Here is a 22,451-nt window from a genome sequence, read left to right as displayed (position 1 = left end):
TTGTGATCTTTTTTCTGGGCACGTTCTTTGTAGGTACCATTTTATTGGGAATGCCAAAAATTACTGTGTGTGGAAAGTTAATATCTGTTGAACAGTTTCAGGCATAGCTTCTGAATAAATTATAAATTGTGATCCTATCTGTTTGGGGAAAAAATGGAGATGCTTCCATTGTTTCCATATATAAGCAACTGTATTTTCAAATAGGATATGCTTCATAATATGGCAGTGTGAAATTTTTTTGGCTGTCCATTAAGAAGCTTTCCTCAGTGGCTGTAAAACGGTAGAAGATCATGAAGAATCTTCACATAAAGGTGAATGGAAGAAATTTATTTGAAGAGAGAGTATGTTTTAAATTGGAAATATTCTAAATAATTTTTTTAAGTAAATGAGAATGAGTAAAGCCAAAGTCTTGCCCAATAGCAGATATGTAGGGAAGAGTATAAGAACAGAATAAGCATAGGCACATCTGCAGAATGCTCTCCTAGCCTCCAGCATTTCAACCAGAGGTGTTGTCTTTAATAGCTTTTGATATTTTTTGTTTGTTTGTTTTTCTTGTGTGAATTTGTCAGGCTGCTTTATGAACCATTGCATACTTCTGCAAAGTGGCAAAGAACTCCACCACTTCCCTACATGCTGTGTGAAGAATCAGCCCTGTTTTCTCTGCTTGTCACCTCACCTCTTTCATTATGGCATGTAGGAACTACTGACAAACAACGAATGCTCTTCACTTTCTTCATGCCACTTGTGATTCTACTGACATCTGTTGTGTCGTCTTCTACATTACGTCTTTTCCAGACTGAAGAGTCCTGATCCATTTTGTTGTCCTGTAGAAGGAAAGCTATTTTATACTCCATCGTCATTGTGCTCTTTTGTAACCTGTTTCAGCTTTTCTAGAATCCTTTTGGGCTTTTGGCACTATGTATTTAAGATGTGGACAAGCTGTGGATTTATTCAGTGTTTAATGAAGTTCTCTCTCTTAACTGATAATTCTTGTATCAGATTGATTTGGGGAAAGTTAGTGCATGCTGAACTCTTTCTTGTAGCTTTATTATTACATTTGCGATGGTAGTAGTCAGGTCAGAGCCCATTGCTTTATAAGGCAAGTTGGGATTGGTTCTGCTGCCCCCTCACCATATGACGTGATTCATATTTATCTGTACAGAATCTTATCTCGTGTTATCACCCAGCTGCACAGTGCTGAGAGTTCCATCTGCAGCTACCCAGCAAACCTGGTTGCTTTGTTTTTCACCCCTTCTTCTAGGTAACTTACTTAAAAGGCTGAGCCGTTTGCCAGTATGGGAAAGCTGTCTGTCTGACCTCCGCTAGTAACTCTTGATATGGGCCAAGCAGTTTTGCTGTACTTCACAAGGCTCAGCAGCTGGGTAGAGGAGAGGGATCTGAATTGGAAGTCTTGTTATCTGTTTTTATTGCTGCCAGCTGGCTGGATGTTTACAGTGCATATAGTTTTGTAGCAGTTACAGTGAATGGTTACAGAATTTGCGGATAAGCAGAGGAAAAAGGGTGTAAAGAAGAGATTTGGAGGTGGATTGGGGGGGCACCTCCTTTACTTGGAGGGAATGAGAGGTTTCTTATTACTGAAAAAATGTATATTGGGCTGTTGTATGTTAATAAGGAGTGATGATCTTTAAGAAATTACAAACACAAGACTTTCTTTGGATAAAGAAGAGCGTGGAATCAAGGAGTGATCACGTCTTGTCCTCCCTCCCACCCCAATCACAAAGTTATTTCTGTGGATTTAACTCTACAAGGCAAAGGAGGACTTGGCCTGAGTCTGTGAAAACCTAATGTGTTGGTGTTATACTGAATGTGCAAAAAAGCATGTGTTGCTGACACCTCGTTGTGTTTAAAAATAAAATAACAACCAAACAAAAGACATATAGGTAAGGGTTTTGAAAGCTTTATGTGGACACGAAGATTTTGAACTGTTTTCCACTTTTATATTTTTGCTCTTCTGTGCAAAAGAATGTGAACAGTTGTGTTCAGGGGACTACAACTTTAGCCTGCCACCTGTTTCACTCCAAGCGGACATAGTACAAAGATACCACGACTAAAGAAACTCATTTTTTAACCTTAACATTGGCTGGATTTTGCACCAGCTCCATCGTGCAATGCACATTCGTGTGCATGGGGCATGCACATTCCAACCACCTGTACTGAAAGTGAAATACTTTCATGATGATAACATTGAACAAAGGAGAGGCCAAGGAAGGGGATGAGGAAGCATCATCCAGTTAAAAATCACGAAAGATTTGTGTAAAATGTTCTATATATAAAATGTTCTGTATTACTGCTACGTTTTTTGTAACTTACAGTATTGTGACCTTAATATTTTTTCCCCACATCATGAAATAAACTTGTTTTGTTTTATTTGATATAAACTTCTCAGTCTTTTGTGTGTATTCAAATAGAAAATAACTCATTTTCTTTATATAGGTTATAAAGCAGCTAAATGGAGTCTGAGCAGCTGTTTCATAGAGGCTACTATCGAAACAGTTACAACAGTATAACCAGTGCAAGCAGCGATGAGGAGCTTTTAGATGGAGCAGGTGTAATTATGGACTTTCAGACCTCTGAAGATGACAATCTCTTGGATGGTGATGCATCAGTTGGTAAGTTAATGTTAATTTCAGCTTAAAAATTTCTCTGGGTTGTATTTTTGTGGTTTGGTGGGTTTTGGTTTTTTGTTTTTTGGTTTTTTTTTAATAAACAAAACCAATGCTTTTTCATAACTAATTAATGTTTCTCTTTAGCTAATCTGTCCTTCAGAGGGGTGCTTTAAACCTGAAAGTGGCTGAATATTTTTCTGTGTGCTTGCCCAACAGTTACATTGTACGGGATGACTTCTGATACGAGACAGATAGTAACTTACTTCTGGCAGATGACAAACTTGCTGTCAAGTAGGGGAAAAATGGCTATTCTGCAGCTACCTGGTCTGTCTTAGCTGCAGCAGGATTTTGGAAGTCTCACTGTCTTCAGTATTTCTTTGGGGCAGAAATTAACAGTCTCTGTTAATCATTACTTGTAGAGATAAATCTGTTTCTGCTTGATTCAGCTTCAGATCTGTAAAAGAGAGGCAAAAACCTTACAAGTAGAGGTGTTAGAAGCAGCAGAAAACACCATACAAGTTGAACTTTTGACTAGGTGAAAAGTTGCAAAGCAAACTTGTTACTGTGAGCACTGATAAAAGCACTGAAGTAATAAGAAGAAAGAACTGGGAAGCTCGCTCTCTCTCCTCCCCCCCCCCCCCACTTAACAAAGCAGTTAATGGTGTGAAAGCATTAACATTCTCTTAGCAATGGTCAAAGAGGGGAACAGAAGGAGGGAAAGTAATTAATTTCTGTTTAAGATGGTAAACTTGGTTAAATATGTATTCTTGTCACTTCCTCTTATTTTGTTTAAAATCCAACTCAGCCTCTTGACTTTTCTCTTTTTTATCATCCTTTCCTCCTCCATTAACATTCAGTTGTCTTCCATCTCTGCAGTCTCTTCCTTCATGCATTTTCCCTTTGCAACACTTGGCAATTGGATGTTGGCATTGTACTAGATAGTTGTGTCATGTAATTATAAGTATCCTTCTCATCTTTATTCCTTCTGTCTAATTAGGTATGTCTTGAATGTGTTGTTATTTAACATGTATGCTAATACAGGTGTCAAGAGCCAGGACATCTTCAATCTACATAAAAACTCCTGCCAAATTACTTAGAGAACACCAGCATGATGAAGTCAAGCACTTGATAGTTAGGAAGTTATTAAGTGAACAACTGGCTTTCACGTGTAATATTTTATTCTGAATATCTGGCACTTTTAATAAAGTGAGTGCCTTGCTTGTCCAACATAATATCTGCAACCTGTACTGAAAGTCTGAAGCTACTCTGGTTATTGTTTATATAAATCCTCTCCATCACTTCAAGCTTTAAGGAGAAATAAGTGTGCAGTAAAATCAATAGTTTCAGAGCCAGTGTTCTGCCCTTACTTATTGTGAAATTAGATCCGTAAATTGAGTCCAAACAGACGAGGTGGTTGTTCTGTTTGCACTGTCAAAAGTAATGCTAATTGTTGCACATGCTAGCAGCTCCTATCTCATTGTGATGCTGAAGTATTAGAATGTGCATTAGAACATAAATATGAATGTGTTTTCTTTCCTAGAGTTGAATTTTTTGCTAATGGTGTTACCTGTTTTATAAAATAGGTCCCGAAACACACGAAGTATGTTTAGAGAGGAGACATTGTTTTATTCTGCGCAGGGTGCAAGGTGGAATATTTCCACAAATCAAGCACACCTACTGTAATTCTTTCTAACATTTATACATGAAAGTTAACATACCACGCCTGTCTAACACATAATCATTGAACTGACGGAGCATCCTCGTCTTCCATCGGTCTGTGTTTTCTCCGCTTAAACTTAAAGCTACAGTGTGATTTTTAAGTCACTGCGCGTGCTCAAAAGGAGTAGGGGGGGTAGTCCTTTCGGTCGGTGGTCGCAATCTCCCCCTGCCGTCTTCACCTTTCCCCTAGTTACTGTGACTGCCGCCGATTTCATGGTTGTGGCATCCCTCGATCTTGGCGACCTTCCCTGTAGGAGGATGCTCCTGCTACCAGTCCTTGAAGTTTCACGGCTTTGTGTTCTTTGAGGAGATGCTCGTTAGTGAGGCATGCGTTGCTGATGCCCTCTTATCTGGCCTAAGCATTATCTACTACCTCGAAGATTCTACAGGTCCCATGTGCTAGTTTCCATTCCTAACTGTGATCCCTTCTTAGCTACTAATAACTCCCATACTATTTCCCTTTCATCCAAAAATATGTATACATATACATGTTTTGAGGTAACAATTCCCCCCTTTGGGAGTTTTAAATATTTCATTTCAGACTTCCATAATCTTTGGCTAGTATTATGTTTCGTACAAAGACAGTATTCAGTATTGCCTGTTTCATACAGCTAATTATCATTATGATTATTATCATCATAATCACTATAATAATCAAACCCTGGACTAAACTGGCTAACCATCCTGTAAGAGACCATCCACCCACACTTTGCAGAATTTTATTTATCCAATTGTTTTCCATGCTTTCCTGTAACTCATGGGCTCCCTTTGCCACTCTCCTAATCTGGTCAATCTGTTTATTTAGATCTTCAGTCACATTGGGAATGTAAATACAACAATGCTCCTTATCCAGTTTCAAATATCCACATAGTCCCTTTTCTTTGGCCAATAACAGATCTAAGGCTAAACGATTTTGTAAGGCCATTTCACTGTTTGTTTGCACCTGTTCATTTACTACAAGTAACCCCTGTTCAGTTGCATTAGCCAAACTACTCATCTGCCACGTTAGATTTGTAAACAATACTTGGTTCTCAAAAGCCATTATTTTGGGCGCTAACATTGATTCTGTGGCCCACCCAACCTTCATAGCTGTGATGGGCTATGCCATGGGTCTGCTTCTAATTCTCTTTTGAGTCTTCCCCATAACTGAGGGGTAATGGGATTCTTTTCCACAATGGACACAACGTTAACACCCCTAAAGTAATTTGATGATTCGGAATATTAAAGTGAAGTCTATTTGTCCAAGTTCCATCACTTAGAACCCACACAGTATAACCTGGAGATGGAATAGTTTCTGTGTCGCATTGGACTTGTCTCTGTACTACATCCTGTTGTTCTACAGTTAAATTTCGACACTGACATCCAATTCGCAATGCTTTTTCTACCCCGCTTATGTTTTTCAAGATTCCCATGTAAGAACAGTTGAATACTTGAGTGCAGTTCCATTCAGGGACATACTCTCCTTCTTTGGGATTCATAATAATCCCTTTGTATTGATTTTTAGTGTTTCCAAATTGTCCTATCCATTCAAAACACCATGAACTAAGGTTCATATACCTCCATTTGTCTCCCATTGGCCTTTTCCAGTTTGTCTCATGCATATATTCTACTTGTTGTTGGTTAACTGAATTGGAAACTGTGTTCCTTTCATGGTTACTATCTACTGACCAACATAAAGATTCTCCATTTGGTAATGATGCAAGAGTCCCATTACAACTTTCATTTGTTACTGTCCAAGTTATAATTTCTCCCATCGGACTCTTGGTTTGTTGCTCAATTATTTGACTCCAGTTTACCAAGGGAAGATCTCTTAGAGTGAGGATTCCCCATTCTATTGGATTTTTACTAGAGTGTGGAATTGGGAGGCAAGTGGTAATGCCTGTAGTATTTTGTAATTTACCAAATCCCTGAATCAATTTTAAGATCAAATTGTCTTCCAATCCCTTAATATGTGTTAGTGTTATTAGGTAACTACTAATGATAATTAAAATTCTGGTTTCCATATTCCCATCAAGATCATGAATGAGATTACAATGTCTACAAATAAGAATATGCCTTGTGTACAATCTAAATCCGCATAGGTGATGCCCTGATCCCAATTACCATTCATGAATTGTCCCTTTTAAATCTCAATCGTAAAGGGCTTTTATTCTGTTTCTCCACAGACCACTTATCTGGTGGGAGTCCTTTCTTAATCCGAGTGTGATGAATCCATGGCCCTACTCCATCAAGCTTGACTGCAGTATATGTAGTCAGGAGGACTTGAAAGGGTCCTTTCCAGCATTCTTTCAGAGGTTCGTCGTTCCAAGTTCTTAGATAGACCCAATCTCCTGGCTGAAATTTGTGAACTGCAGTATCGAGGTCCAAAGGGGTTCTCAGTTGTAGATACCTGTTAAGAGAAGACAAGACCTTCCCTAGAGAAATCACATATTCCTCAACATACTGTTTCCCTGTTAATTCTATAGATCCTGGCTCATGATGAATACTTTGATAAGGTCTCCCATATAGTATTTCAAAAGGACTGACCTTTTCTCTGGACCTCAGTGTAATCCTTGCTCTCAACAATGCTAATGGGAGAGCATCTGGCCATTTTAACTACGCTTCCTGACAGATTTTATTCAATTGCCTTTTAATTGATTCATTCTCTCTACTTCCCCACTAGACTGCGGCCTCCACGGTGTGTGTAAATCCCACTTTATTTCTAACATTCTTGCCAATGACTGAATTACTTTTGCCACAAAATGGGGTCCTCAGTCTGAGGACATTCTAATCGGAATCCTGAAATGAGGAACTATTTCTTTCAATAATACTTTAACTACTTCTCTAGCCTGATTGGTGTGACAGGGAAAGGCTTCTGGCCATCCAGAGAAAGTATCCACTAATACTAACAAATACCGATACCCATTTTGCCTGGCAAGTTCTAAGAAATCTATTTGCCATTAGTCACCAGGAGTATTTCCTTTTATAGTTTTCCCGGGTGGAGGTCTGGGTTGAGTTTGAGGATTGTTTCGCTGGCAGATTTCACACTTATTGATAATACTCTTGGCTATATTTCCCATCCCTATGCTTAAAGTGTGGAGTTTAACATTGTCCATGAGAGCTTTTACCCCCCAACGTGTTCCGCTATGTTCTTTTTCCATAATTCTCTCATAACATTTGAAGGTACTACTACTCGATCACCTTCTGAGATCCACCATCCATCTTTGTTCTTCTTCGCATTGAGCAGTTTAGCTAACTGATCATCCTACTTGGTATAAGTTGGCAGTCCCTTTAAGTCTCCATACTTCTCAGGCCATAATCCCAAAACTTGTTCTTCCGTTGCTCTTTTAGCTGCTAATCCACCTGTCAGTTCCCAACCACTTCAGGAGCATTCCCAAATTGATGAACTTTACAATGCATGATTGCTACTTGTTTAGGTAGTTTGATAACCTGCAACAATTTTCTTATTAGTTCTCCATACTTAACTGGTGTTCCTTATGACAAAAGGAGACCCCTTTTTTTCCAAATTGCTCCATGTGCATGAACTACTCCAAAAACATATTTAGAGTCTGTCCATATATTCACAGTCTTTCCTTCTGCTAGCTCTAAAGCTCTTATTAGTGCAACCAGCTCTGCCTTCTGGGCAGACGTGTTGGCAGGGAAGGCTTTTGCTTCCAATTCATCCAATTCATCGCCTCCAATAATAACTGCATATCCTGCCCTTCGGATTCCATTAATCACTTGGCTGCTCCCATCTATAAACAAATTTAATTCTGCTGAATCCAGAGCTGTATCTTTCAGATCAATCCTACTCTCATATACCTGTTCAATTGTTTTTAGACAGTCATGTTCCAATTCAGTTTCCCCAGGCAATGGTAACAGGGTGGCTGGACTCAAGGTGGCTGTTACTTTCAGTTCCCCATGCTCTTGTTCTAATAACACAGCCTGATATTTCATCATCCATCTGGGGATAACCAATGTCCCCCTTTTTGCTTTAGAGCTATTGTCACAGCATGTGGCACCTGTACCGTCATTCTTTGTCCCAAAGTTAATTTCCTAGCTTCCTGAATGAGCAACACAGTTGCAGCAATGGCCCTTAAACAAGAGGGCCACCCTTTGCTTACTTGATCTAATTGCTTAGAAAAATATCCAACTGGTCTTTTCTAAGATCCAGTCTTTTGGACCAGAACCCCTAGTGCAACATGCTGCCTTTCATTCACAAAAAGCTCGAAAGGTTTTTCCAAATTAGGAAGTCCTAGTGCGGGTGCTGACATCAAGGCTTCTTTCAACTGATAAAAAGCCGTTTGGCATTCTGGAGTCCATTCTAGAAGTTCCTCTGTACCTTTCACAGCCTCATAAAGGGGTTTCGCAATCAGTCCAAAATTGATAATCCACAGGCGACACCACCTGGCCATTCCCAGGAATGCTCTTAACTCTGATTTAAACACAGGCTCTGGTATTTGAAAAATTGCCTCTTTTCTCTCTGCACCAAGGCTTTGCTGACCTTTGGTGACAGTGAATCCCAAATAAGTCACTGTCTGTTGTGCAATTTGTGCCTTTCTTTGACACCCTATACTCTGCTGCTCCTAGAAAATTCAAGAGATCAATGGTATACTGCGTAGAGTCCTCTAATGTTCTTGTTCCCAAAAGTATATTATCCACATACTGTAGCAAAGTTATTTCTGTGTTTTCTTTCTGCCAATTCTCCAATTCCTTAGCTAATTGATTTCCAAAGATTGTTGGACTGTTCTTAAATCCTTGGGGAAGAACAGTCCAACACAGTTGAGTCTTTTGGCCAGTATTTGGATTTTCCCACTCGAAGGCAAATATCTTTTGACTTTCAAATTCCGAAGGGATGCAAAAGAAGGCATACTTCAAATCTAATACTGTGAACCACTGATCTGTTTCTTGAATTGCAGTCAGTAAAGTGTATGGATTTGCTACCACTGGGTAGACATCTTGCACAATTTGATTTACTGCTCTCAAATCTTGAACTAATCTATATTCGAATGAGGTTTCTTTACCAGTAAAATTGGAGTGTTATACTCTGATTGGCATTCTCATAGCAGTCCATGAGCCATAAACTTTTCTATTAGGGGTTCTAAACCCTTTCTTCCTTCTAGTTTAATAAGATGCTGTTTTCATCTTACCGGTCATGCTCCAGGTCTCGATGTGATGTTTACTGGCTCAGCAGCACGAGATCGTCCTGGGATCCCAGAGGCCTATACCAGTGGGGTTACTGCATTCAGTATCTCTTCCGGAATTGTTTCAGGTTCCGGAGTCTCTTGTACTTCTTCCTGTAACGTAAACACTTGCGCTTCCAGGGCTTTTTCTTCCGGTATCTGTACCTGTATATTGCCTCTTTCAAAAACAATTTGTGCATTTCATTTGCGAAGCAAATCTCTTCGCAAGAAAGGCATTGGACAATTGGGAACACATAAAAATTTGTGAGTAAAAACTCGATTTCTAATTCCACACTTAATTGGTTGGAAGGAAGGTGTTACCTCCTTTTTCCCTGTGGCTCCAATAATAAATATATTTTGTTTATTCAGTTTACCCTTACAGGTATTTAACACTGAACACGCCACTCCGGTATCTATTTAAAAATCTATCTTTATCATTCCCCAACTTCAAAGTAACCAGGGGTTCTGTTGGGGAAACTTTAAATTCATCCCCTGGTCCCCGTCAATCTGAATCTTGACCCAACGTAAGCAGCTCTTCCACCTTGGGATGTTCTTGTTTTCTTGGAAAATTCCTCTGAAATAAATTCTGAGGACATTCCCTCTTCCAGTGCCCCTTTTGTTTACAAAAGCATACTGATCCTTATTCAAAGGTTTACCCTCCCCAGGCCTAAAGGGGGTCATCATACTTCCTCCCATAGGAGGGCTATTTAACATATATCCATCATTTCTCCTTCTGTTATTTTGGTTGCCTTCCACTATTGCTGCAGCCAGCAGCTGAGCCTTGCACCTCTTTCTTAACTCCTTCTCCTGTCTCTTCTCCTCCTCCTCCCTATCAATATACACCTTCCATGTCACCTCTAATAACTTGTCCATAGATCTTGCCTCTGCTCATTCTATCTTTTGCAATTTTCTCCTAATATCAGGATTCGACTGCCCCACAAACAGTGTCACAAATGTTAGTGCATCGGTCTCTCTCCCCGGATCCAAATCTGTCTGTTTCCTCTAAAGCCAAAACATTTGCATCCTTTGTAATCAATCCACATTCTCTTCTGCTTTTCCAGTCATTCTGCAACGTGAAAACCAAATCCACATATGGTACCTCATCCCATTTTCCTTCTCTTCTACAAACCAGCATTAGCTGTTATATAGTATTATATTTCAAAGTTCTGTTCTTTGGCCACTTCTCTCCATTGTCTAAGACATACAACGGCCACCATTGGTTACAATATTCCATTAACTTTTTCTGTGTTAATGGATTGCCTCAAAACTTATTGCAATGTTTTAAAATACAACCCAACAGGGAAGCTTTAATTATGTACCCTTCTTTGGAAGATGTCATGTTTCCCATTCGTAAATATTTTACAACATATTGCCTTACAATAATATTCTTTAAAACCACCAATAATATCACCAATGATTACCAATATAATTGCAGTGGCTGCAATTAATTCGCCAGTTAACCAAAACCAACTCTACCTGCTCCGGTCGTCACCGTAGTAGCACAGGAGAGAGAAAATAGGAGTTGCAACCAACCCACCGGTTCGTATTGCAAGTGGATATACTGGGAAATACCAAGAAGCAACAAAACATCAAAATAGCAATGTCTCTATCCCGGTATCAGTCGGCTACTCAGCACCCACCAGGGAATTGCGAGAGGAGTCCTCGGAAAAAGCCCCGCGGTGCGTGCTGGAGTCCGGCTCGCGATCCCTCTGGCAGTAGCAAGTGTCGATCGAAGTCCAGTCTCAAAATCCAAGTCCCATCTGGGTCACCAAAACTGTTACCTGTTTTATAAAATAGGTCCCGAAACACACGAAGTATGTTTAGAGAGGAGACATTGTTTTATTCTGCGCAGGGTGCAAGGTGGAATATTTCCACAAATCAAGCACACCTACTGTAATTCTTTCTAACATTTATACATGAAAGTTAACATACCACGCCTGTCTAACACATAATCATTGAACTGACGGAGCATCCTCGTCTTCCATCGGTCTGTGTTTTCTCCGCTTAAACTTAAAGCTACAGTGTGATTTTTAAGTCACTGCGCGTGCTCAAAAGGAGTAGGGGGGGTAGTCCTTTCGGTCGGTGGTCGCAATCTCCCCCTGCCGTCTTCACCTTTCCCCTAGTTACTGTGACTGCCGCCGATTTCATGGTTGTGGCATCCCTCGATCTTTGCGACCTTCCCTGTAGGAGGATGCTCCTGCTACCAGTCCTTGAAGTTTCACGGCTTTGTGTTCTTTGAGGAGATGCTCGTTAGTGAGGCATGCGTTGCTGATGCCCTCTTATCTGGCCTAAGCATTATCTACTACCTCGAAGATTCTACAGGTCCCATGTGCTAGTTTCCATTCCTAACTGTGATCCCTTCTTAGCTACTAATAACTCCCATACTATTTCCCTTTCATCCAAAAATATGTATACATATACATGTTTTGAGGTAACAATTCCCCCCTTTGGGAGTTTTAAATATTTCATTTCAGACTTCCATAATCTTTGGCTAGTATTATGTTTCGTACAAAGACAGTATTCAGTATTGCCTGTTTCATACAGCTAATTATCATTATGATTATTATCATCATAATCACTATAATAATCAAACCCTGGACTAAACTGGCTAACCATCCTGTAAGAGACCATCCACCCACACTTTGCAGAATTTTATTTATCCAATTGTTTTCCATGCTTTCCTGTAACTCATGGGCTCCCTTTGCCACTCTCCTAATCTGGTCAATCTGTTTATTTAGATCTTCAGTCACATTGGGAATGTAAATACAACAATGCTCCTTATCCAGTTTCAAATATCCACATAGTCCCTTTTCTTTGGCCAATAACAGATCTAAGGCTAAACGATTTTGTAAGGCCATTTCACTGTTTGTTTGCACCTGTTCATTTACTACAAGTAACCCCTGTTCAGTTGCATTAGCCAAACTACTCATCTGCCACGTTAGATTTGTAAACAATACTTGGTTCTCAAAAGCCATTATTTTGGGCGCTAACATTGATTCTGTGGCCCACCCAACCTTCATAGCTGTGATGGGCTATGCCATGGATCTGCTTCTAATTCTCTTTTGAGTCTTCCCCATAACTGAGGGGTAATGGGATTCTTTTCCACAATGGACACAACGTTAACACCCCTAAAGTAATTTGATGATTCGGAATATTAAAGTGAAGTCTATTTGTCCAAGTTCCATCACTTAGAACCCACACAGTATAACCTGGAGATGGAATAGTTTCTGTGTCGCATTGGACTTGTCTCTGTACTACATCCTGTTGTTCTACAGTTAAATTTCGACACTGACATCCAATTCGCAATGCTTTTTCTACCCCGCTTATGTTTTTCAAGATTCCCATGTAAGAACAGTTGAATACTTGAGTGCAGTTCCATTCAGGGACATACTCTCCTTCTTTGGGATTCATAATAATCCCTTTGTATTGATTTTTAGTGTTTCCAAATTGTCCTATCCATTCAAAACACCATGAACTAAGGTTCATATACCTCCATTTGTCTCCCATTGGCCTTTTCCAGTTTGTCTCATGCATATATTCTACTTGTTGTTGGTTAACTGAATTGGAAACTGTGTTCCTTTCATGGTTACTATCTACTGACCAACATAAAGATTCTCCATTTGGTAATGATGCAAGAGTCCCATTACAACTTTCATTTGTTACTGTCCAAGTTATAATTTCTCCCATCGGACTCTTGGTTTGTTGCTCAATTATTTGACTCCAGTTTACCAAGGGAAGATCTCTTAGAGTGAGGATTCCCCATTCTATTGGATTTTTACTAGAGTGTGGAATTGGGAGGCAAGTGGTAATGCCTGTAGTATTTTGTAATTTACCAAATCCCTGAATCAATTTTAAGATCAAATTGTCTTCCAATCCCTTAATATGTGTTAGTGTTATTAGGTAACTACTAATGATAATTAAAATTCTGGTTTCCATATTCCCATCAAGATCATGAATGAGATTACAATGTCTACAAATAAGAATATGCCTTGTGTACAATCTAAATCCGCATAGGTGATGCCCTGATCCCAATTACCATTCATGAATTGTCCCTTTTAAATCTCAATCGTAAAGGGCTTTTATTCTGTTTCTCCACAGACCACTTATCTGGTGGGAGTCCTTTCTTAATCCGAGTGTGATGAATCCATGGCCCTACTCCATCAAGCTTGACTGCAGTATATGTAGTCAGGAGGACTTGAAAGGGTCCTTTCCAGCATTCTTTCAGAGGTTCGTCGTTCCAAGTTCTTAGATAGACCCAATCTCCTGGCTGAAATTTGTGAACTGCAGTATCGAGGTCCAAAGGGGTTCTCAGTTGTAGATACCTGTTAAGAGAAGACAAGACCTTCCCTAGAGAAATCACATATTCCTCAACATACTGTTTCCCTGTTAATTCTATAGATCCTGGCTCATGATGAATACTTTGATAAGGTCTCCCATATAGTATTTCAAAAGGACTGACCTTTTCTCTGGACCTCAGTGTAATCCTTGCTCTCAACAATGCTAATGGGAGAGCATCTGGCCATTTTAACTACGCTTCCTGACAGATTTTATTCAATTGCCTTTTAATTGATTCATTCTCTCTACTTCCCCACTAGATCTGCGGCCTCCACGGTGTGTGTAAATCCCACTTTATTTCTAACATTCTTGCCAATGACTGAATTACTTTTGCCACAAAATGGGGTCCTCAGTCTGAGGACATTCTAATCGGAATCCTGAAATGAGGAACTATTTCTTTCAATAATACTTTAACTACTTCTCTAGCCTGATTGGTGTGACAGGGAAAGGCTTCTGGCCATCCAGAGAAAGTATCCACTAATACTAACAAATACCGATACCCATTTTGCCTGGCAAGTTCTAAGAAATCTATTTGCCATTAGTCACCAGGAGTATTTCCTTTTATAGTTTTCCCGGGTGGAGGTCTGGGTTGAGTTTGAGGATTGTTTCGCTGGCAGATTTCACACTTATTGATAATACTCTTGGCTATATTTCCCATCCCTATGCTTAAAGTGTGGAGTTTAACATTGTCCATGAGAGCTTTTACCCCCCAACGTGTTCCGCTATGTTCTTTTTCCATAATTCTCTCATAACATTTGAAGGTACTACTACTCGATCACCTTCTGAGATCCACCATCCATCTTTGTTCTTCTTCGCATTGAGCAGTTTAGCTAACTGATCATCCTACTTGGTATAAGTTGGCAGTCCCTTTAAGTCTCCATACTTCTCAGGCCATAATCCCAAAACTTGTTCTTCCGTTGCTCTTTTAGCTGCTAATCCACCTGTCAGTTCCCAACCACTTCAGGAGCATTCCCAAATTGATGAACTTTACAATGCATGATTGCTACTTGTTTAGGTAGTTTGATAACCTGCAACAATTTTCTTATTAGTTCTCCATACTTAACTGGTGTTCCTTATGACAAAAGGAGACCCCTTTTTTTCCAAATTGCTCCATGTGCATGAACTACTCCAAAAACATATTTAGAGTCTGTCCATATATTCACAGTCTTTCCTTCTGCTAGCTCTAAAGCTCTTATTAGTGCAACCAGCTCTGCCTTCTGGGCAGACGTGTTGGCAGGGAAGGCTTTTGCTTCCAATTCATCCAATTCATCGCCTCCAATAATAACTGCATATCCTGCCCTTCGGATTCCATTAATCACTTGGCTGCTCCCATCTATAAACAAATTTAATTCTGCTGAATCCAGAGCTGTATCTTTCAGATCAATCCTACTCTCATATACCTGTTCAATTGTTTTTAGACAGTCATGTTCCAATTCAGTTTCCCCAGGCAATGGTAACAGGGTGGCTGGACTCAAGGTGGCTGTTACTTTCAGTTCCCCATGCTCTTGTTCTAATAACACAGCCTGATATTTCATCATCCATCTGGGGGATAACCAATGTCCCCCTTTTTGCTTTAGAGCTATTGTCACAGCATGTGGCACCTGTACCGTCATTCTTTGTCCCAAAGTTAATTTCCTAGCTTCCTGAATGAGCAACACAGTTGCAGCAATGGCCCTTAAACAAGAGGGCCACCCTTTGCTTACTTGATCTAATTGCTTAGAAAAATATCCAACTGGTCTTTTCTAAGATCCAGTCTTTTGGACCAGAACCCCTAGTGCAACATGCTGCCTTTCATTCACAAAAAGCTCGAAAGGTTTTTCCAAATTAGGAAGTCCTAGTGCGGGTGCTGACATCAAGGCTTCTTTCAACTGATAAAAAGCCGTTTGGCATTCTGGAGTCCATTCTAGAAGTTCCTCTGTACCTTTCACAGCCTCATAAAGGGGTTTCGCAATCAGTCCAAAATTGATAATCCACAGGCGACACCACCTGGCCATTCCCAGGAATGCTCTTAACTCTGATTTAAACACAGGCTCTGGTATTTGAAAAATTGCCTCTTTTCTCTCTGCACCAAGGCTTTGCTGACCTTTGGTGACAGTGAATCCCAAATAAGTCACTGTCTGTTGTGCAATTTGTGCCTTTCTTTGACACCCTATACTCTGCTGCTCCTAGAAAATTCAAGAGATCAATGGTATACTGCGTAGAGTCCTCTAATGTTCTTGTTCCCAAAAGTATATTATCCACATACTGTAGCAAAGTTATTTCTGTGTTTTCTTTCTGCCAATTCTCCAATTCCTTAGCTAATTGATTTCCAAAGATTGTTGGACTGTTCTTAAATCCTTGGGGAAGAACAGTCCAACACAGTTGAGTCTTTTGGCCAGTATTTGGATTTTCCCACTCGAAGGCAAATATCTTTTGACTTTCAAATTCGAAGGGATGCAAAAGAAGGCATACTTCAAATCTAATACTGTGAACCACTGATCTGTTTCTTGAATTGCAGTCAGTAAAGTGTATGGATTTGCTACCACTGGGTAGACATCTTGCACAATTTGATTTACTGCTCTCAAATCTTGAACTAATCTATATTCGAATGAGGTTTCTTTACCAGTAAAATTGGAGTGTTATACTCTGATTGGCATTCTCATAGCAGTCCATGAGCCATAAACTTTTCTATTAGGGGTTCTAAACCCTTTCTTCCTTCTAGTTTAATAAGATGCTGTTTTCATCTTACCGGTCATGCTCCAGGTCTCGATGTGATGTTTACTGGCTCAGCAGCACGAGATCGTCCTGGGATCCCAGAGGCCTATACCAGTGGGGTTACTGCATTCAGTATCTCTTCCGGAATTGTTTCAGGTTCCGGAGTCTCTTGTACTTCTTCCTGTAACGTAAACACTTGCGCTTCCAGGGCTTTTTCTTCCGGTATCTGTACCTGTATATTGCCTCTTTCAAAAACAATTTGTGCATTTCATTTGCGAAGCAAATCTCTTCGCAAGAAAGGCATTGGACAATTGGGAACACATAAAAATTTGTGAGTAAAAACTCGATTTCTAATTCCACACTTAATTGGTTGGAAGGAAGGTGTTACCTCCTTTTTCCCTGTGGCTCCAATAATAAATATATTTTGTTTATTCAGTTTACCCTTACAGGTATTTAACACTGAACACGCCACTCCGGTATCTATTTAAAAATCTATCTTTATCATTCCCCAACTTCAAAGTAACCAGGGGTTCTGTTGGGGAAACTTTAAATTCATCCCCTGGTCCCCGTCAATCTGAATCTTGACCCAACGTAAGCAGCTCTTCCACCTTGGGATGTTCTTGTTTTCTTGGAAAATTCCTCTGAAATAAATTCTGAGGACATTCCCTCTTCCAGTGCCCCTTTTGTTTACAAAAAGCATACTGATCCTTATTCAAAGGTTTACCCTCCCCAGGCCTAAAGGGGGTCATCATACTTCCTCCCATAGGAGGGCTATTTAACATATATCCATCATTTCTCCTTCTGTTATTTTGGTTGCCTTCCACTATTGCTGCAGCCAGCAGCTGAGCCTTGCACCTCTTTCTTAACTCCTTCTCCTGTCTCTTCTCCTCCTCCTCCCTATCAATATACACCTTCCATGTCACCTCTAATAACTTGTCCATAGATCTTGCCTCTGCTCATTCTATCTTTTGCAATTTTCTCCTAATATCAGGATTCGACTGCCCCACAAACAGTGTCACAAATGTTAGTGCATCGGTCTCTCTCCCCGGATCCAAATCTGTCTGTTTCCTCTAAAGCCAAAACATTTGCATCCTTTGTAATCAATCCACATTCTCTTCTGCTTTTCCAGTCATTCTGCAACGTGAAAACCAAATCCACATATGGTACCTCATCCCATTTTCCTTCTCTTCTACAAACCAGCATTAGCTGTTATATAGTATTATATTTCAAAGTTCTGTTCTTTGGCCACTTCTCTCCATTGTCTAAGACATACAACGGCCACCATTGGTTACAATATTCCATTAACTTTTTCTGTGTTAATGGATTGCCTCAAAACTTATTGCAATGTTTTAAAATACAACCCAACAGGGAAGCTTTAATTATGTACCCTTCTTTGGAAGATGTCATGTTTCCCATTCGTAAATATTTTACAACATATTGCCTTACAATAATATTCTTTAAAACCACCAATAATATCACCAATGATTACCAATATAATTGCAGTGGCTGCAATTAATTCGCCAGTTAACCAAAACCAACTCTACCTGCTCCGGTCGTCACCGTAGTAGCACAGGAGAGAGAAAATAGGAGTTGCAACCAACCCACCGGTTCGTATTGCAAGTGGATATACTGGGAAATACCAAGAAGCAACAAAACATCAAAATAGCAATGTCTCTATCCCGGTATCAGTCGGCTACTCAGCACCCACCAGGGAATTGCGAGAGGAGTCCTCGGAAAAAGCCCCGCGGTGCGTGCTGGAGTCCGGCTCGCGATCCCTCTGGCAGTAGCAAGTGTCGATCGAAGTCCAGTCTCAAAATCCAAGTCCCATCTGGGTCACCAAAACTGTTACCTGTTTTATAAAATAGGTCCCGAAACACACGAAGTATGTTTAGAGAGGAGACATTGTTTTATTCTGCGCAGGGTGCAAGGTGGAATATTTCCACAAATCAAGCACACCTACTGTAATTCTTTCTAACATTTATACATGAAAGTTAACATACCACGCCTGTCTAACACATAATCATTGAACTGACGGAGCATCCTCGTCTTCCATCGGTCTGTGTTTTCTCCGCTTAAACTTAAAGCTACAGTGTGATTTTTAAGTCACTGCGCGTGCTCAAAAGGAGTAGGGGGGGTAGTCCTTTCGGTCGGTGGTCGCAATCTCCCCCTGCCGTCTTCACCTTTCCCCTAGTTACTGTGACTGCCGCCGATTTCATGGTTGTGGCATCCCTCGATCTTGGCGACCTTCCCTGTAGGAGGATGCTCCTGCTACCAGTCCTTGAAGTTTCACGGCTTTGTGTTCTTTGAGGAGATGCTCGTTAGTGAGGCATGCGTTGCTGATGCCCTCTTATCTGGCCTAAGCATTATCTACTACCTCGAAGATTCTACAGGTCCCATGTGCTAGTTTCCATTCCTAACTGTGATCCCTTCTTAGCTACTAATAACTCCCATACTATTTCCCTTTCATCCAAAAAAAAAAAACCCCAAAACCCCCCCACACACGTTTTGAGATAACAATGGCATATCTGCTTGCCACAATTCTGGTCACTCGGTAAGAGGCAGCAATAGTAATAAGCACTATTATTTTATTTAAGTTAACAGTGATTTATGTTTCTCTATGCATGGAAAATATTTTCTTGTACAGTAAATCATAGGAAATATCTTAGCAGTAGATGAGAATCTGGTATAAATTTTCTTTTCAAGGTGGTAAGAACATGCTTCCAAAAAAGTTTTAAATAAACTTACATGCAGGAGGTGAACATCTGTGTTTCTCATTCCTTAGGTCTCCAAATGTGTAAGGTGGTTTTTCTTGTGTGTTTTTAATTCAGCAAATCTCATTGACAAGACTAAACAAGCACTTTCTTGCTGGACTGCATGTGCGCTTTTTGTAGTCCTCTGTTACTCACTTAGCATCAACTGTTTGTTTTAATTATTATTATTATTATTTAAATACTTTTATCTTTTAACCGTCTCTTAACGTATTTTTGTTCTGTTGAGTCTAAATATAGATGAATTCACCATATAGAATCTGTCCCACCTCCTGAGGATGGGCAGGTCCCTCCCGGTAGCTGGAAGATCCCATGCTTCTCAACACTGCAGGCTGTCCAGAGCATGACGTGAATGCGGGGGCATGACTCTAGCTCTGTGCTTTAGTTGCTGAACCCTGCCAAAATCAGGAGCCCTGTTCAAACATATAGTTTGTGTTTTAAGTCTGTAGGGCTGGAAGAGTTTATGAGCCTAGTTTCTTAGCAACATGAACAAAATGGCAATAATGTATCTGTACTTAAAATGGTTGTGGAAATAATGTAGTTAAACTGAAAGCTGCATAGCTGCAGAATGTAAGCTTGGAGTACAAATGAGCACAGACATGAATTTATCCAATCTGGGTAAGTTGCCATGGATGATAGAGTGTTCATCATAATTTTACAGTTTATGTAATAAAATACAGAATTACAGATTTTAAAGAATCAAGACCATGCAATGAGGGGAAAATGAAGGATTAAGAAATTATCTTTCTTTTTTTTTCTTTTCTTTGGCTAATGAAAATTGAACCATAAACTGCACACATATTATGCAGATAAAAAGCTAACAATATGGAATTTCTAAAGTAATTGTAGTCTTTCCCTCTCATTCAGAGGACAGTAAGTTAATGGAAGAAGTCTGCTCATTTCAGTAGGCTTGGTAAGTCCCTTGGCTGTCAGGACAGCAATTCTATAAAGCTTGCACAGTACTGCCATTCACATTACCACTCATACTTAAGCACTTAACTGAGGCTTACAAAGTCATAGAGGCTGTTACTCAGTGGTGAAAATGCCTTCTGTGAAAGCATGTGGAAATTGGATGATATTGGGAAAGAATACTAATTATATATACTCCTTGTTTTATGGGGGAAAATGTTTTATATTAGATGGGACTAAACAAGTGAATGTTAACTGGAACCCGTCTTCAGAAAGTCTTATCATCTAGATTTTTAGATATCTTTAATATTTAGTTGATAGAAATTTGCCTTTTTAGTGTCATCTCTGATTTGCAATTTGAATGGTTTTGCGGAGTTCCATATGGGAGATTCACCATTATGTTAAAAACAATGTTGTACAACAACCTTGTTTCTCTTAACACCATCTGAAAGCATGTATGTTACCTATCCTTCACTGTGTCATCTGAGAAGAATACAGAAATTATGAATATGTAGTATTATATACTAAATACATATATAAATGTATATGTATAGTAATTATATCATAATTATATATGTGGTATATCATATGTCTGTTATGTTCTCTAGTTGCTGTTTCCTTTGCATAAATTTCAGACTTTTAGGGGCAGCATTGTGGAGAACAAGTAGGTATTGTGAAATTGTAAATTCCTTGAGCGTAGTGTGTTTTAACATGCAAAATAATTAGAGTGCTATGCATGCGGAGGCTTGGATAGCTTGCACCAAAGCCCTGCCCAGAAGGGATACTTGTCAGCTTTGGTCAAAACTTGCTTTTGTTGCTTATCAAAACTAATCTCTTTGTAGTACTGAAGTTAGTGTTTTTTCTTGTTGAATTGCTGTCTAATGAGAAATATGGTGACATTATACTGGTAACAGAAGTATCTGCCTCTTTGTAGGGAGGACATCTTACCAATGCTTGTACGTGCAACGTACTTTCATGTATGCAATCTGTGGAGATAAGTTTCATCGTCACTTATCTATGTTTTATTTTTAGACTGTTTGCCCTGCTTCTTGCTAGGTCAATTTAAACACGTTATACTTACCTTTGAGAAGCTATCAGTTCTTTAATAGTTAAGTTATATAAGCTAATATTTACTGGTTTAAATTTTATAGGAGATCTATACTATTTAGTTTTTTAAAAATTGTTATGCTAGGATAATTCATTGTTTTCCATCACTTTAACAGGGGAAAAAATAATTCTTTCTAAATAGAAGTTAAATCTCCAGGATTGAAATATATTATCAAATTAATATTTTAACTGGGGAATATGAATAAGAAGATGAAATGTCTAATCCATTCTTTTTCTCAGCATCAGCTTGCCTTGCCTGTCTCTAAAGTTTGAGAGACAATTCTTCACTACTGGCTGGGCTTGAAGGGTGTAACAAGTCTCTTCAAAAGTTCAAACTTTTTCCTTTTATGACTGGGGGTTAGCCAACTAGCGAGGTGAAACTGAGAGGTCTCCATAATTTTACTCAGAATTGAGGGCTGTTTATATGACGCAAGAGAGGGCTGCATCAGTTTTCACTATTTTTTTATTTAAGTGTAGGGCAAGCTCAGCAGGAGGTGGATTTTTGTAATGTTGTCAGACTGCAAATTTTTCAAGGCACTGCCTGAAACCAGATGATTAAACCTTATTTGCAGTGAAAATGGTTTGCAAACAAATGATCTCACTGGTGTTTGCATATCAAGGTACTTTGATCTGTCTCTGGGAGTCTGAGTCCTGAATGAGCTTGGTGTTCTTTTCAATAGCTATAGTGATTCCTGCTTCAGTTGGAGGAGCTTAGTTGCTTATATTGTGACTTCCGTGTGGAGACAGTTTACAATCTGGCATATGGTGTTAACATAAAATTGGCAATAGTTAACCTTAATATGACAACCTGTAAACTGGTAATTCAAAAGCTGCTGCTACAGCCGCTACTACCTCCTTGCAGTGATAGCAGTGCCACTGAAAAAAACAATATGCCAACAGGTTATGGTGTAAATCACTGCAGCTCTTCTAAACTCTCCCTACCCATGAGTTGGAGTCCTTTGCCTAAAGTGAGAGACCAAAACAATCCATTTTCAACGCCCTAAATACCGACATTAAAAATATGATATAGTGAACTAATATTATGGCATTATTTGTGGAACAGTATGTAATTTTCGGCAAGTGCAGGTGGTTCTATATAATCAAGAAATTCATACCACAGCAGAGGTTAA

The 22,451-nt window shown here is 39.5% G+C and overlaps 1 protein-coding gene across 3 annotated transcripts in view; it reads left to right on the top strand.

The window, feature by feature from the left end:
• The window catches only part of CLCN3 (chloride voltage-gated channel 3), an 89,227-nt gene that overhangs the window by 13,624 nt on the left and 53,152 nt on the right, over positions 1 to 22,451 (top strand). For all 3 annotated transcript variants that reach the window (XM_072862536.1, XM_072862538.1, XM_072862534.1), the window contains exon 2: positions 2,455 to 2,630. In XM_072862536.1, coding sequence (XP_072718637.1) covers positions 2,471 to 2,630 — 160 coding nt within the window. In that variant the 5' untranslated portion in view covers positions 2,455 to 2,470. The remainder of the gene's footprint in view (positions 1 to 2,454; positions 2,631 to 22,451) is intronic.

The sequence above is a fragment of the Ciconia boyciana genome, chromosome 5, assembly GCF_034638445.1.
Source record: "Ciconia boyciana chromosome 5, ASM3463844v1, whole genome shotgun sequence".
Lineage (NCBI taxonomy): Eukaryota > Metazoa > Chordata > Aves > Ciconiiformes > Ciconiidae > Ciconia > Ciconia boyciana.
This window is presented reverse-complemented; position numbering and strand designations above follow the sequence as displayed.